The following is a 15164-nucleotide window of genomic DNA, read 5'->3' as shown; positions in this document are numbered from 1 at the left end:
TGAACAAGGATACGTAGCAATAAAAATTCCTAGAACAACTCAGGCGGTACCAAAATTGATGAAGCAATGAGAGAGGAGGAGAAAAAGCCTATCTTAGAGGCTCTTCAAAAATATGTGACAAGCATTGCCTTTTATAAATAGATATCTCAAAATTGGGCAATAAAAACACATTAAGCACAATTAAAAAATAGTTTCATGTAATAGTGGGGTTTAATATATATGTTACAACATAAATTTATTTAAATAGTATTTAATATTATCAATTTATAATAATTCCTTTTAAAATATTCAAATATTTTATAATATCCAACAATTTAATCACTTGAAGTTCAACTTCCATGACAAAACAATGGTTCAAGTCTTTTTAAAAATCACATATTTCTTTTATTGCACACATATTCTTTTAGTTGGTAAGCATAAGGAGTAGCTCTATCAATGGCAGAGATTATATCCCTCAAGGTAATTATGTTCATATGATTGTACATTAAATGCATGTACCTCTTTCAATGTACTTAAACTCAAACTCAACTTCAATGATTGTTCAAGGAAAATAAGTGTTGAATCACTTGAACTAACCAATATTGCCTTAAATTGAAAAGATCTTCCTTGGTTTGAGGTATTAAATTTTAAGGAATTAAGAATGAAATTGAAAGTAGTACTATGTATGGGAATAAATTTTTAAAATGATGGGTGGCTTATGATAAGATTAAAAAAACAAAAATTAACTAAAAAGACACAAATGCCCTCATATTCCTTCACCTTGTGGATGTTAAGTTCACCAAATCTACACTAAGGAGTGATGGGTTCTATTGATGAATTTTGTGCCAAAGGTCTTGTGGTGAAGATGTTGAAAGTCTCAATTTCTCTAGTCTCTCACTCCTGTCACACTAGCTTTTCTCATATCTATCTACCCATCATTTAGTAAATATATTTTTATTGAATATTCTTTTATTCCTTTATCTTTTCATTCTAAATGGCTTAAAGAAAAAGAGCTTTAGTGAGATGGTGTAACATCCTAGTCTTCAACCTAGGAATTTTAGGTGTTTAAAGGATAAAATGATAATTTCAAGTGAATTTTTAGATTAATTATGTTTATGGGAGACTAATATAGTTTTTGGATCTTAAGACAGCTTTAGAAGAAGGTTAGGTTGGAGTTCGAACGAGCTATGGCATGAAGAGAGGTTTAAATCGTGAAAGGAGCTCTTTGTGCTATGCGCCATGATGTACATGCAGAATCAATACTTTTCAGTTCATAAAAATAGACCTGAAATTAGAAGTGAGATAAGAGAAATTGAAGGGAGCAACGAAGGAAGAGCTTATGGCTGCTAGGGCTTGACATTAAAAGAGATTTGGAGGCATTTAAAGCTTGAATCATCATTAGATAAGTTTCATACTCCTTCTCCTTCCCTTTTGAAGTGAAATTTTTTACTTTTAGGGCAACTAGGGGCTTGTTTTCAATTGTGGTTGGGTAATGGATGAACTCATTGCCTTAGATAAGGTCTTGGAGAGTTAAATCAAGATTCTAACCCTAGGTTTGTGGGTTTGGTTTGGATTTAAAATTTTTATTGAGAGTTTGGACGAACCTTAGGTATAATTTGAGAGTTTTTAGACAATGTGGATAGTTGGATGATGATTTTGATACATTTGGATGCTAAATAGGATTCTTATAGTGTTTTAGAAGGGTTGATGTTGTTAAATAAGGAATTTAAGAATTATGGGTACTTAAAACTTAGTGAATTCGGGAATATTTAAAGTGATAATTGATAATTGTCACTTAATTATGTAAATTAAGTGTTGTTCAAGCCTTATCGCACATGTGGAATATGTGGAGCTAATGTTAAACTATGGTAACCCTTTTGTTTGACAAAGGATTGAGGTAATATAATAATTTACTCTAATTGATTATATTGCTTAACTGTTTGTGAGTAGACATGTATATTTGCTATTTGTGATTTGATAATATTGCATATTGTGAAATATGATTTTTATGCATGTGAAATGACTTCGAAATGGTAAAGTTTGTGAAAGTTTTATATAATTGTAGTAAGAATTAGATATGTATACGAGTTGCGTATGAGATATGTGAGCATGATCATGTTAAGGGTTGAGAGTTCACTCGCAAAAAGGAGTAGTGAAAGTCCATATGGCATGTACCTCTTTAGTGCCTAGTGAGGCATGGTATTGTAAATTATCTCCTTAGTATTCAAGTGAGATATGGCATTGGAGATTACGTGCCTTAGTATTAGTGTTGGAGTAATGATGCCCCCATTCTTATGTGATAGGGGGAAATCATAATTTGAAAGTGGGATAAAACACCTTTGGCTAGATGATCCTACCATTAAAGGTGAGCTTGGGCCATTATGAATGTGCACTTGGTTCAAGAGGCCATAGTTTCAATTGGAGTAATACGAAGGCTTGAATAGTAAAATGATTATACTAGTAATAAATGACTTATGTTTGTGAAAAGGATATATTGAATATATTAAAAGAGTATTTTTGAAGTATATAAGTTTTACTCACTTTTGATTGTGTATGTTAATTAATAGTAGTGAATTATTTAGTTAATGAGATGTTTATCTCATTCCATGGTTATATTTTACAAGTAAAGGCTTCAATAGGGGTAAGGGGAAGGAAGGGACAATCGAAAAGTGAAGAGCTTTGTTTGTATAGCTCTTTCCTTTTTTATTTTGGCTTTGTAACGAATATGCTATGTTGTATTGCTAACTTAAGATCATTACATTATTTTACTATCATTTGTATGAAACTCTGTGTAATGTGTGTGTATCTTAGCCTAAAATTGTGATGCTTGTGATTAAGTAAGTGTGAACGGCCAAGGTACTAGTACAAGTTATTTATTGTGTTAACTATGTGTTGGAATGACTAAAATAAGATTAATGTTGAATTTTATTCACCCCTTTCTACTATTGAGGATTAGGGATTTGGTAGTTATTTTGAGTATAAATGCTTATTTGTGTGATATAATTTGCCATGAATGTTGTATGTAGTCCACTTAAGTTGGTCAAAGTGATTCCAAAACTAATAGCATTTGGTGGTGTAAACTGGACACCATTGGAATGTATTTTGAGGTGAAAACAAACCATTTTAGGTTTGGGTGTCTATCTTTTTAACAGTTGAGAATTTAGATATAAGACCGATGCCATTAGTTAGAGGGCTCAAAAAGTTTCGTATGGACACTTGAACCATTCAAATTAGACGCTGGATGATGAAATGACATACTTTAGAAGTTTGCAATGCTTTCATAATAGCAATTTGTTATCATGATAATAGGTGCACGCTATGACATATAGCAGATGCATTGTGGCATAATGCTCATTAGGGGACTTGTCCTTTTATGCCATCTATTGTGGCAAATGTGGCTTGCGCCACGGCGGATTGACTAGTTTCTGGAGAAAATTCTAGACTACTTCACATTATTTTAGGGCTAATTGCTTCTCATGCTTCTATTATCCTATTTGATTTATTTTAAATTATAGTTTGAGCTCAAACAACTTTCAAAGAGGGTTTTCTTGGAATTTTAATATTTTAAACTAATTACTTTTAAACTCTTGGGTTGTGATATCTTGCACTTAAGATTATAATTAATTTTGTTTATCACAACAATGTATTAGAATGTGTCCCGATAATGTTAAGGCGGACATTACAGATGGTAATGACAGTATCAATGGAAGCGAGGATAACATGGGATAGAGAGGAAGGAAATGCTTAAGACAATGACAAGTCAAAATAGAACCAAGGTCAATGATATTTGGAATGAGCTCAAGGGAGAGGAGAGTGGTAAACACTCACAGAGGTAAAGATGAGAGAGGGGATGGAGTGAAAGGGCACTAGATTAGGTTTAGATTTTTCATTTCCTCTGTTGTTTGGTATAAAAGATGGATTTTAAGGGAATATGATTGAGACTAGGGCTGGAAATAAGTTTTAAAAATTATGTTTAGTGTAAAATGAGAATGTTTAAATAATTTTTATTTAATATATATAATTATAATTACAAAAGAATATGATGTCCTTGTTAAAAAAAAAGCTTTGACCATATTCAGCCTCCTCAGCAAAAAAAAAAAAGTCACCTTTAACTAATTTCAAATCCATGATGCTATTAAAAAATGTTTCATACCTGCAATGTTGGTTAAAAAAGGTCTCTATCTATCAGATTTATGATGTAATGAAGACAAAGATGAAGGCATTGAAGGGAGCTCTGAAACGATATTCTTCCTTCAACTTCCATTCCATTTTCACCGCCATTCTTTTTTCCACTGTTTGCACAACGATGTTCTTCCTTCAGCTTACAATTTTTGTTTTTTTTTATTCTAGAATCTCGTCATGTGTCCTAGACGGCTAGACTCCAAGCATCATCTTATCGTAGTCTTTTTGTCAAGTGTTCACTAGTGTGTCATCCTTGGTGGGTCATCCCAGCCACCGTGCCTGAGTTTCCTTTCTTTGTTGTTCCACTCTGGTAAATGAATTCTCCAATGAGCAGCCACCCACTGCTCCAGATCGGAAAGGGAGGAGAAGGCAACCAAAGAGGGAGGAGGTGACTAGAGTGGAGACTTGAGATTCCCAATGCGGAGACTTGATGAGAAGGGAGGGTATTTAGTCTGAAAAGTTTCAATCATAGGATTAAATTCTTACACCTCCCATATGTTTCTCCAATCTCACCATTGAGGTTTCACCAATCACATGTAAAGTTTTTAAAATCGGATCAGTTAAGATATTGATAGTGTTAATGATTCAATTGAAAGTCAAATAGGAGTTGAACCAATAGTAATTAAATTACTATATATTTTTTATTATATATAAACTATTTTAGACAAAAAAAATAAAGATACAAATTGAAACATAAAAATATAATTTTAGTTGACTTATATTGCAAAAAATACAAAGATTTGTGCCATATGTCAAACATATGGACACATGTAGAAATCTTTTGGATAACATAATTAACCTATTGACTAGCCAATCTATTGCAATCTTTACAGGCCAATTACGTCCACTCCGCTTTCTTCCATTCTTTCTTCAGCCTTTTATCTTTTTGTTTACTTCCCAAAAAAGAAAAAACAAAAGAAAAAAATGATAATAAAATATTACCAAAATATATAAATAATAATTCAACCTTTTAAAATATTATAATTTTTTTGAAGTTCTTAGATACCTTTCTGACATTAATAATTTTAGGTTAAATAACTAACTTGTCTCTTGTTTAAAAAAAATAATGGGTTTATGTGAAAAATTAAAATTTTTTATTCAATTTTTTACGATTTACAAAATAAAAATTATAACTGCTTAAGATAAAATTGTTCAATTCTTGTTCACATGAATATGTAACTGTTTAATATATAATTTTACCACCTTATATGAAAATATTTGATAATACACAACATATGGCTAACCTAATAGAATCTATAAATTTGTGTATTAGATTACAAATCGAGAGAAATTATGAATATCATATAAAAAACATAAAATCCCTTTCAAGACGGAAGTTATCCTATAGATATCATATTCATGCATGTTTGAAATGCAAATGAGGTCACACCCAAATTGGTTGAGTCATTCTCGAGTTCATCAGGTTAATCATGTTCAACTTTGCCACATTTAATCCCTTGAACTGGGTCGGACAACTAATTAGCTTATTGAATTATTGGTTGAACCGTTGGTCTAGTTTTTCATTCCATGATCCCAAGTAACAACCATTTCATGGTACCAAGCATTGCATTAGTGGGCCAACTCAATACAATCCCAGCCCCAACCTTCCAATATCACCTATTAAATGGGGTTGAAAAGTTGTTATTACCTGGTCTTAGACCTAGTCCCACCTCTTCAAGTTTTGTAGCAGGCATGGCCTAAATTTTTATGTCAATCGTGGAATCTTTTTTGCCCTAACTGGGCCCAGACTTATTGGGCCATTACCCAAAGATAAGATATTTGGGAAGAGGCCTTTCTGTGTATCCTCGTGATTCCTCGCAATCCAGCCATCATCTGTAGCGCTTTGGAGATCTTTCGCCTCCATCCAGCTCAGGTAATCCCAACACTTCCTCTGGCTTTCTCATATTACTGACTACTGAGGTTTACCTTCACGATCATGTCGAGGCACACTGTAAACAGTGCATAGGTGTTGGTTTATCATACTATCGGCTTTTATGTTATCCTTTTCTCCTTTCCCATTTTACTGGCTTCCAAATTATTGGGAATTTAAGTTGTATTACTGTGCCCATTCAGTGTAGGACAGTTAAGCTGAAACTACCAATTAATCGAATACATGTTCATCACCTTTTTTAATTTTCCTTTGATACGATGCGAGTGAGGTGTAATGAACCGTTTCTCAGTTAGCATGATTCTTCAGTTATTTGGCATCGTTGCAGGAAGCTGTTAGGGACTTGGATCCCCTTTGTTTGCTCGAATGGAATGGATTAAAAAACATAAAAATAAAATAAAATAAAATAAAAATCTGGAGGAAGATGGGTAAAGCATATTCATAAAGGGAAAGGATAATATAGTTCATCGGGTTGGTAGTTATGATTTACAAGGCTTTTGGAGGCTTACCATAAGGGACAAGGGTAATGTAGTTTATTTTTGTTTTGATTTTTTTAATCTCTTTCATTCATATCCTTTCTAATATCCAAACGGACTTTTGAGGATTTGTGATGGTCAAGGAGTGCTTGTTCAATTAATATGGTTGGGTCATGGGTGCTTCTTAATTCTTGAACGCGCCAATCGTTTAATGTGCCGTGCGTGTGATAGAATTGCAGAGTACTAACGATTTGAAATTTAAGAGATTGGAAATTAGTTAATTTTTTTAAATACTAAGGGCTTTAAATGCTGGATATTGTGCTTAGATTGATTATTTCCAGAAATATTCTCAAACTTAATTGTAGTTGTATTTTCATTCTGGCTTCAGCAAACAAACCAACTTTTCATCTCCGAGGCTGAAATAAAATGTCAGGGTATGTCAAATTTTTCGATTACCTTCTTTCATGTACTTTGTATTCATTTAGCTTTCCTCTGGTTTATGGTTGTGTGATGTTTTATGCAATATGGTCTTTGTGGAGAGGAACATTCAGCAATCGATGCCCTTGCTTGTCAAATCTCTCTCTCTCTCTCTCTCTCTCTCTCTCTTGTATTTTAACCTTGATTGTCAAATTTTTAGTACCTGCTATTGAAGTTACATTTTCGCTGGCACATGCCTCTCTGGCTCTGATCTAGCAAGAACTATATATGTTTGATGCTCAATTCCTGTTCTGTTCCCAAATAAGCGCCAGAGCGAGGAGGCTTCAAATGGTTAAATGTAGTTGGGATTGTGATGTAGAAATTTGATTGTTATCAAATATGTTTTGTTGTACGACAAGTTAAATGTTATATTTATTTCTCTAAATACATGATACCAAATAAAAATTATTTAAGTTAGCATGGAATAATACAATTATTTTTCCCCCCTTCTCTTTGGTTCTGTTTTACCGTACAATTACAAATTTAGAATTAATTAATATTTTATGAGGAATTGAATTTCATGATATTATTTGACAAAGGAACTCATTATGTTATCTTAAACTTTTCCATTTTAAAATTATCCAAACCAGTAGGAAAAAAGTTTAAAATTTGATACTATCCGTCTTATCTCTAAATATTATTCAGGTATTGAAAAAGCCCCTGTTCTTTTGAATAATCGCCTGAAATTGGGGAAATTTGTATGAAAGTTGTTTCTCATGTTGTTTCTTCCTAGTTCTATGTTGTGTTGACAATGGCCCAAAAAAAAGTTAATGCACATAATTCGTTATAGATTCATGGTACTTGTATTCCATATAGCCTATACTTCCATTCAGTGAAATATACGTTTTGACACAACAAAGGAGAGAGAGGGGAAAAAAAAGCGTTTTTGGTTTTGTTTTGTTTTGTTTTGTTTGGCGGGGGGCGGTGTGTGGGGCGGGGCAGAGGAGTTGGATAGGCCCTGGGTTCCCATGTACTGTCAACTTGACATCATTTTATGCTAGATTTTATGGTATTACCTTGAGCTTCTTATATCAAGTTTGTTGTCTTTTGGTTACTTTGTAATCTCGTTGTCTTTATTAGAATTCAAACGATGCAGCTGACCTTTTGTTGTTTGCTATGCAGAGTAGGGGTTATGATGGAAGCTGAATCCTGTGATGCCATGCCGCTCAAGCCTTTGGTTAAAGCCTCACTTCGCCTTGGTGAAGAATCACATTCTGTTCAGGCAGACAATGGTTCTCTGTCGGAGCAATTAGTTTCATTGAAAGAGAAAAGCATGGTTATTTTGAAGGAATTTATAACGAAGCATAATGCTCCTCAAGACGTGCCTGATGATTTAGTTGAAACTTCAGAAGAAGATGACGACGATGTTCCTGAGAAGCCGAGCATCAAGTCTAAGAAGACTAAATTGACATAGCCTATTCCTCTAGAATCTTCAAGAAGATTCTTCTGAAATACTTGGTAAGGGAAAATGCATTGATGCAAGCTCTCCGAGGGAAAATATGTAAATTTAGGGATTGATTACACTTTGGGCAAATATTCCAGAAAGAATTTACTGTTTGGATTCGGTTAGGAAGCCGTTGGGGCTTGCATTGTTTTACTTGTTATTGACTGTTTGGAGCATCCTTGTATTTGATATACAATGTTTTGTACAACCATTGTTACTGTTAGTTTAACATGGATAGTCATCTCAGATTCGATTACGAGTTCACAACCACACAATGGTCAGTAGCGCAAATCAACTTTCAATCAACTTGTAAAAGGAAAAAATATCCACTATTTTATTTGATCGTTCCTTGTATACATGTACATTGAGGATGCATCAAACTCTACACAAAGCAAACAATAGCTGTTCGCGAAGAGATTCCATAAACCAAAATTGCATTCTTGGTTTGAACTCGTACGAGATCACACACATTATATACGTATGGGCCTTGGGGAATAAACAAGAATACTGTAGGCAATTGCCGTCACGAATTCGCTTCTTTTTCAAGTTTCAGCCATAAAAATTCAAGTGGATATCAGTCAAGATCAGATGTTGATAGTGGCATCCCACAGCCTTAAAATTCCATTACGACCACCGCTGCATATCCTTTTCCTCTCCAGGTCAGAACTCATGCATCTTACCTGCATATCATAATAGGGGCCGTTGTCAATCCAGAAAAACAACCATCAATCAATTTATTTATCTAAAGAGACATTGAATTTCATTATTGTTAAGTTTAAGCCAATGATGAAGGGCTGAGGACTGTAAATCAGAATTTCAGATATTTTGCTGCCACATATATGCGTCCCTCAAAGGCAATGATAAGCATTATCTTGAGGTGACTTGCCCAATTATAATATCACAGCTTTCGGAAGAAAATAAATTGACACAAGGAAATTGACAAGTAATGGCAATAATAACAGTTGCAAGTACATTGACATATTCAGAGATTTTGCGCATAAACGAAGAAATATTCATTGTGGATGCAAAGAATATCAGAAACATGGCCATTTTGAAGAATGAAATATATAATAAATGAATAAATAAATATGGAAGTAAATAGACAAACAAATAGATAGTTTCAGAAAGCAGGAAGCAAAAGACAAGGCATACCATAGCAACTGTCTTTTGTGGCGTTCTATAAAGCTGCCAACCACCCATCTTGGACCCAGTGCCAGAAAAGCTGCCGAGTCTTTCTTGAGGCCGATGGAAGAGAGACATGGAATTATCAGCTGCTCCAATTCCTAACCAGTGTTCCCCAGAATTGATAGATACTATGGCAGCATTGTGAATTGTTACATTTTTTATACACTTGATACCTCCTGCACATGGAAAGTGTAAGTGTGTAACATCACCATGTGCCACCGGACACCTTTTTTAAAAAAATTGCATGTACATTACACATTATTTCCAATTAACATCAATTATTGCCATATGGGTGGGGTAAAAATACCATGACAATGATACATTAATATTTAGTTTCGTGAATAACTGCAGGGTAGCATTAGTCCCCAAATGAATCTTTGAGCTAGTGATGGAGCACAAGTGCTAGAGATTAATTTCAAAGACTTCATAAGGATGCATTACGGTTCAGTATACTATGGAACATATCATGCCTGAGAAATCAATGAAATGATAAGTCCACCCACTCATTACAAAAAGTGCCCTTCTGCTGAGTACTGAGATAGCTAATATGCATACACTAGCGTAACATTCTAGTATTTCATTTCTTCTAAGAAGAACATTACCCTGTAAAAAAGGAATTCCTCTTCATGAAAGATTTTCCGTTGACCAAAAAAATAGTTTTAAAAGATACAGCAGATAGCTTTCAATCTATGTTCACTAAACCAAGCAAAACCTAAGACGAAGAAGACCCACCTGTGCAAATAAGTCTGTGCTTCTGTGTCTACTACTATCCACGTCTATACAAATTTGATGTCATCTAAGAAAAAACATTGATGCAGACACGACAGCAAAACAAAATGTAAGTTCAAATGCTTTTTGAAGTTTTGTATTGTATCCAACACTAATGTCCATCACATTTCACATATGGTTACAAGTTTATGAAGCGTCTATGCTTTATACAATGTCATTGCAACTGGAGATTGAGACATGCTCACAGTTTTTAGACAAATTATGCTCACATTTTTCCCTAAATGTCGTTAGCTCTAATATTCCCTAACTAAACAACTTCCAATTATTGAACTTCATTAAGGGTAATTTTAAAATTTTAAAGGAATTAATTAATTTTATTTGAATTCCTAAATCTATGTAAAGTTTGAATTCCTAAATCTATGTAAAGTTGTTAATAGGTCTATAATAAGAACCGGAGGGAGTAATTCTCAATCTTCTTTGAAGTTTAAATATCCCTAGCATTGCAAGGGGCAAGTTATTATAGTGAAAAATAATGATGCTTACATAAAATGTCTTGCACAAATATATTACTATACATAGCGTGCAAATTAAATATAAAGTAAACATCAAGAACGCAAAATAGCTGAACTCGAAACAATGTAAGATGGCCAAATCTCTTACCCTCATCATTTTCCCAGAATCTTACAAGGCCATCAGTTGACCCTGTAAAGGAACATTTCAACAGTTTAATTAGCAATTGAGACATAAGCACAGAACAAGAAGCTTCTATCATCTAAAATTCTCTCCAAACCACCCATCCAAAAAAAAACCAGAGAGAAAGAGAGAGATCAAAACAACAGCATATGCAAGAATCAGAGATGGCACACCTGTTATAATTCCTTTGTCAAGAGGAGAATACTCAACACACAATATTGGTCCTGCATGGCATGCTAGAACAGCATCACATGTTCCTCGAGAAACAGACCATATCCTTGCAGTCCAATCATCACTACCAGTAATTAAAGTATCACCGGACATTCTTATGGACCTGCATTTTTAATATAGGATCAGATAGTGCCTTCACATTTATACATTGATAAATACATGTGGTAAATGAGTAATGAGTGTAAAATCTAAGTGCTTTTTGTTTACCTTATCCATTGTGTATGTCCTAAGAGCTTATGCATCTGCCTACCCGCGTGGATATCCCATACGTTAGCAACCCTGTGAAGCAAGCAAGAGAGTAGATCACAGACAACAAATCAATGACAAAATACCTGAATCATACATAAAAGCGAGCATCTAATATTGAATTTTATAAACATACCCATCTCTTCCAGCAGCAGCCAGGACTCCTGCATTGTCATCATATTCCATGCATAGGACAGCACTAGAGCAACGGCCAACTGTTGCAACACAAGTATCAGTTCTAACATCCCACATTTTCACAGTGCCATCATGTGACGCACTTAGAACACGCTCTCCAGAGAGCATGCGTACACAGCTGACCTACAAAATTGGCTGTCAAAGATTAGTTTCAACATCCAAACCATATATTCCATGACTCATTTACAAAAAATGAATCTTCACATTGTTATTATAGAACACAGCCGAGAAATCTTCCAAAAGTTAATATACCTGTGCATCATGACCTTTAAGCTCCTCTAGAAGCTGAGTTGTTTGCTTATCCCACACTAAAACAGAGTGATCGTCAGATCCTGAAACTACTTTTCCCCTGTCTGAACTTATGGCTCGAACAGTTCTGCATACCCGAATAAATTCATAACAAATGAGGGAGACATGCATGTGTGCGTGCGTGCATGTGTGTGTGTGTGAGAGAGAGAGAGAACCTTGTGTGTCCTTTTAAAGTTGCCCTGAGTTCAGAACCCCGAAGACTAGGATCCCAGATCTTAACCTGCATTAGTGTATAAGCACAACAAACATCACTGAGTTTTGATTATTACAAGGGTTAATTCATAGTAAAAGAAAACAGAAATTGACACCTACTGTACAGTCAGTGCTTCCACTGATAAAGAAGCCAGCATCCTCACGGTCACCCACCAAATCCCATACTTCTCGCTTGGTAACACAATGAAGAGCAGTAATAGCCCCACTATGACCCCTAAGCATGCGAACATTGATTTGAAGCTTCTTCTGCCCAATTGTTGATGGATCTTGTTTGCGAGAAGTTTCATTCTCATTTGCTGCCAAACACATAAAATAGTAAAGTCAGTCGTATTACTAATGCTATTTAAAAATCAAGACAAAATAATCATACTGGAACATAATGCCTAGTGTCAACAGCCATTTAGTCACAAGAGCTTGAGATGTTAGGTAAATCCCAATCAATAGCTTCATTACTATCACTAAAATGCCTTCTTGCACAAAGGCCCTTTCATCCCAAAACATTAATAACATAAATTATGCTGAATATTTTAATACAATTTTGGAACTGCGGAGAAACCTATATAAGTAGAACTCCTAGTGGTTCAAGAGTTTATCTAGAGTCTTGCAGAATGTCATTTTTTAGGAGTTTAGTTATCCAATATCATTATCAACGACAGTTTATCTCATAGTCAACCTCCATCTTCAGTGTTAGTGCAAGCTCTCCTCATTTGCCATGTTTTGTCCCAAAAGCTTTAGCCGTTAGTTGAAGGCCAAGGAATAATTTTATCTCTAACATAATGTTATGACAAAGAAGTACCCCCATCTGAAGTCCATCTACGAACACGGCTGAATGAGCTAGATCTTGATGTTGTATCACGGCTGAACATGCTCTGCACCCAGCTTCTTCCAGTTGCCTCAGCAGGTTGCTGGTGCTCATCTTTTGCATCTTTTGTATGTGGGGATGGCAATGCAAGGGATGACAAAGACTGTGTTTTCATAGAGGTGATTCCCCAGTAACCATTCCGTAGTTGCTGGATGTGTGACAAGAACCCTCTAAGTTTTATCTGAAACAATCATACAAGAAATATTTCAGTAAACTAAGCCAAAGTTTCATCTACCAAACATTAATGAGGTTAAAACCCAAAAAAAAAAAAAAAAAAACTCTACCAAACATTAAAACAAATGGACTAGCTAATACAACTAAACAATATCATCTAAAAAAAAAAAGAAAGAAAGAAAACTCAAGTGTGGTGATATTGTAATTATTGTAAATATTCTTTTCCATTTATTAGGAGTTGATAGGCATTAAATTAGTTATTATAAGTCTTTATTACTTTGTTTCCTAGCTTGGTGTATAAATACCCTTTTGTAGCACACTACTCAGTATGAATGAAAAATATATGTTTTCTCACATGGTATTAGAGCTTGGTTAGGGTTGGGTTTTCAGAATGCCTCTCATTTGTCCAACTCAGCGTAGGGTTTTTCATGGACAGAGTAAGGGTTAGATCTGCCATTCTCCTCCATTGATGTCACCACTCACCTAGGAAGGACTAGCATTTTTCGATAGGCCAAACCCAGGATACAGCAGTGCGTGTGGGCTCCGCATGCCTCTTTCAGTTTCGGCTCCAATGGCATGTTGTCAGCGCGTGCACAGTGTTTTTTGACAACGGTCAGCTCCTCTGATGCTGACTCCACATTTCCAGCCACTCCCTTCAATGTTTCAGCCATGGGTGCTTCTTTCTTTGTTGGACAAGCTACCAAATCAGCTCTCCTGTGTGTTTGCTTACCATTATTTTTCTACCAATCATTGTTAGGGGAAGGACTGTATTTCTCTTGTCTTCATTTTATTTTACAACTTCAGTTTTGTGCACTTACACTTTGCAATAAGGTTGCTTTGGTTCTGAGAAACAATATGCATCTTCAACTCCGACACAGTAATGTTACAATTGTTGAAAATGCTATAGAGGTATGCTTAGATAGCCTAGAGCTAAAACCCATGCATAAAATTGCCAAGTCTGACGCTGCAGTTGTTGTGGAACATATCTTAAGTCCGTTTCTTCAATATTAGTGGCTACAAGGGGTAGCTTCCTTCAAGCACTAAAAACGTCACAGAATAAACCTTTGTGGATTATTAACTCTAGAGCATTAGATCATATGATTGATTGCCATGAATTGTTTTCAACCTCTGTTCCCTATGCTAGGAACTTGAGAGTCAATTGTAGATGGCTCTCTTGCCCCTATTGCTAGGAAAGGAAGTATTCATATCTTTGAATCCAATGCTTTGGACTTTGTCCTTCATGTACTGAAATCAACATGCAACCTATTATTTGTTAGCCAACTAACAAAGCAACCTAAATGTTGTGCTAATTTTCTTCCAACCCATTGTGTCTTTCAGGATTTATCATTAGGGGTGATGATTGGACATTCTAAAGAGTGAGAGGGGCTCTACTTCTTTAAAGATGCTGGAGTGAGTCACCAAGAAGTCACCAATATATACAACTCTATATTGATTTCTGAAGACATACTCTATTATGGCACTAGAGAATAGGTCATCCCAATTTCCAGTGCCTATCTCACTCCTTCCCAAACCTTTCTCTCACTAACCAAGATGCCAAATGTGAGGTGTGTGAATTAGCAAAGCATGGTCAAACATCATTCCCTAGAACATTGTACATACGCACCAAGCTTTTTGCTACCATCCATAGTGATTTGTAAGGACCATCCCATATCCCAAACCACACCAAATCAAAGTGATTCATTCATTGATGACCATACTCATTTGTTGGGTGTATCTCTTACAAGACAAGTCTAAGGCCGCATCTGTGTTTATCGATTTCTTCACCATGATAAAAATCCAATTCAACACAAGTATCCAACTCTTGCATATTGACAATAGTACTAAATATTTTAACCAAATCTTGAGTTCTTTCCTTCAAAA

The 15164-nt window shown here is 35.1% G+C and overlaps 2 protein-coding genes across 7 annotated transcripts in view; one reads left to right on the top strand and one right to left on the bottom strand.

The window, feature by feature from the left end:
- The first annotated feature begins 5926 nt into the window (after positions 1-5926).
- On the top strand, positions 5927-8702 carry LOC129317935 (uncharacterized). Of its 5 annotated transcripts, none has more exons than XM_054962369.1 (3): positions 5929-6034; positions 6914-6959; positions 8125-8702. In XM_054962369.1, the coding sequence occupies exons 2-3, from the start codon at positions 6952-6954 to the stop codon at positions 8414-8416; spliced, it is 300 nt and encodes a 99-aa protein (XP_054818344.1). In that variant the 5' UTR covers positions 5929-6034; positions 6914-6951; the 3' UTR covers positions 8417-8702. The 5 variants fall into 5 exon arrangements, with proteins under 5 accessions (XP_054818367.1, XP_054818344.1, XP_054818378.1 ...); XM_054962385.1 differs by lacking the exon at positions 5929-6034 and adding an exon at positions 6060-6127; XM_054962392.1 differs by lacking the exon at positions 6914-6959 and having other exon boundaries at positions 5927-6034.
- Positions 8703-8753: 51 nt separating this feature from the next.
- The window catches only part of LOC129317924 (DENN domain and WD repeat-containing protein SCD1), a 38507-nt gene continuing 32096 nt past the window's right edge, over positions 8754-15164 (bottom strand). The window contains exons 22-31 of one of the 2 annotated variants that reach the window (XM_054962351.1): positions 13044-13290; positions 12347-12543; positions 12190-12254; positions 11978-12101; positions 11667-11848; positions 11492-11563; positions 11227-11387; positions 11021-11062; positions 9599-9807; positions 8754-9126 (exon numbers count right to left, since the gene is read on the bottom strand). In XM_054962351.1, the coding sequence (XP_054818326.1) occupies positions 9031-9126; positions 9599-9807; positions 11021-11062; positions 11227-11387; positions 11492-11563; positions 11667-11848; positions 11978-12101; positions 12190-12254; positions 12347-12543; positions 13044-13290 (1395 nt within the window). In that variant the 3' untranslated portion in view covers positions 8754-9030. Of the gene's footprint in view, positions 9127-9598; positions 9808-9855; positions 10428-11020; positions 11063-11226; positions 11388-11491; positions 11564-11666; positions 11849-11977; positions 12102-12189; positions 12255-12346; positions 12544-13043; positions 13291-15164 lie in introns of those variants that run through there. The other variant, XM_054962359.1, reaches the window with a different exon arrangement.

The sequence above is a fragment of the Prosopis cineraria genome, unplaced genomic scaffold (genome assembly GCF_029017545.1).
Source record: "Prosopis cineraria cultivar Desert tree isolate PC_DT_omini unplaced genomic scaffold, ASM2901754v1 PC1, whole genome shotgun sequence".
Taxonomy (NCBI): domain Eukaryota; kingdom Viridiplantae; phylum Streptophyta; class Magnoliopsida; order Fabales; family Fabaceae; genus Prosopis; species Prosopis cineraria.
The sequence above is the reverse complement of the archived record's forward strand: the minus strand, read 5'-3'. Positions and strand labels throughout refer to the sequence as shown.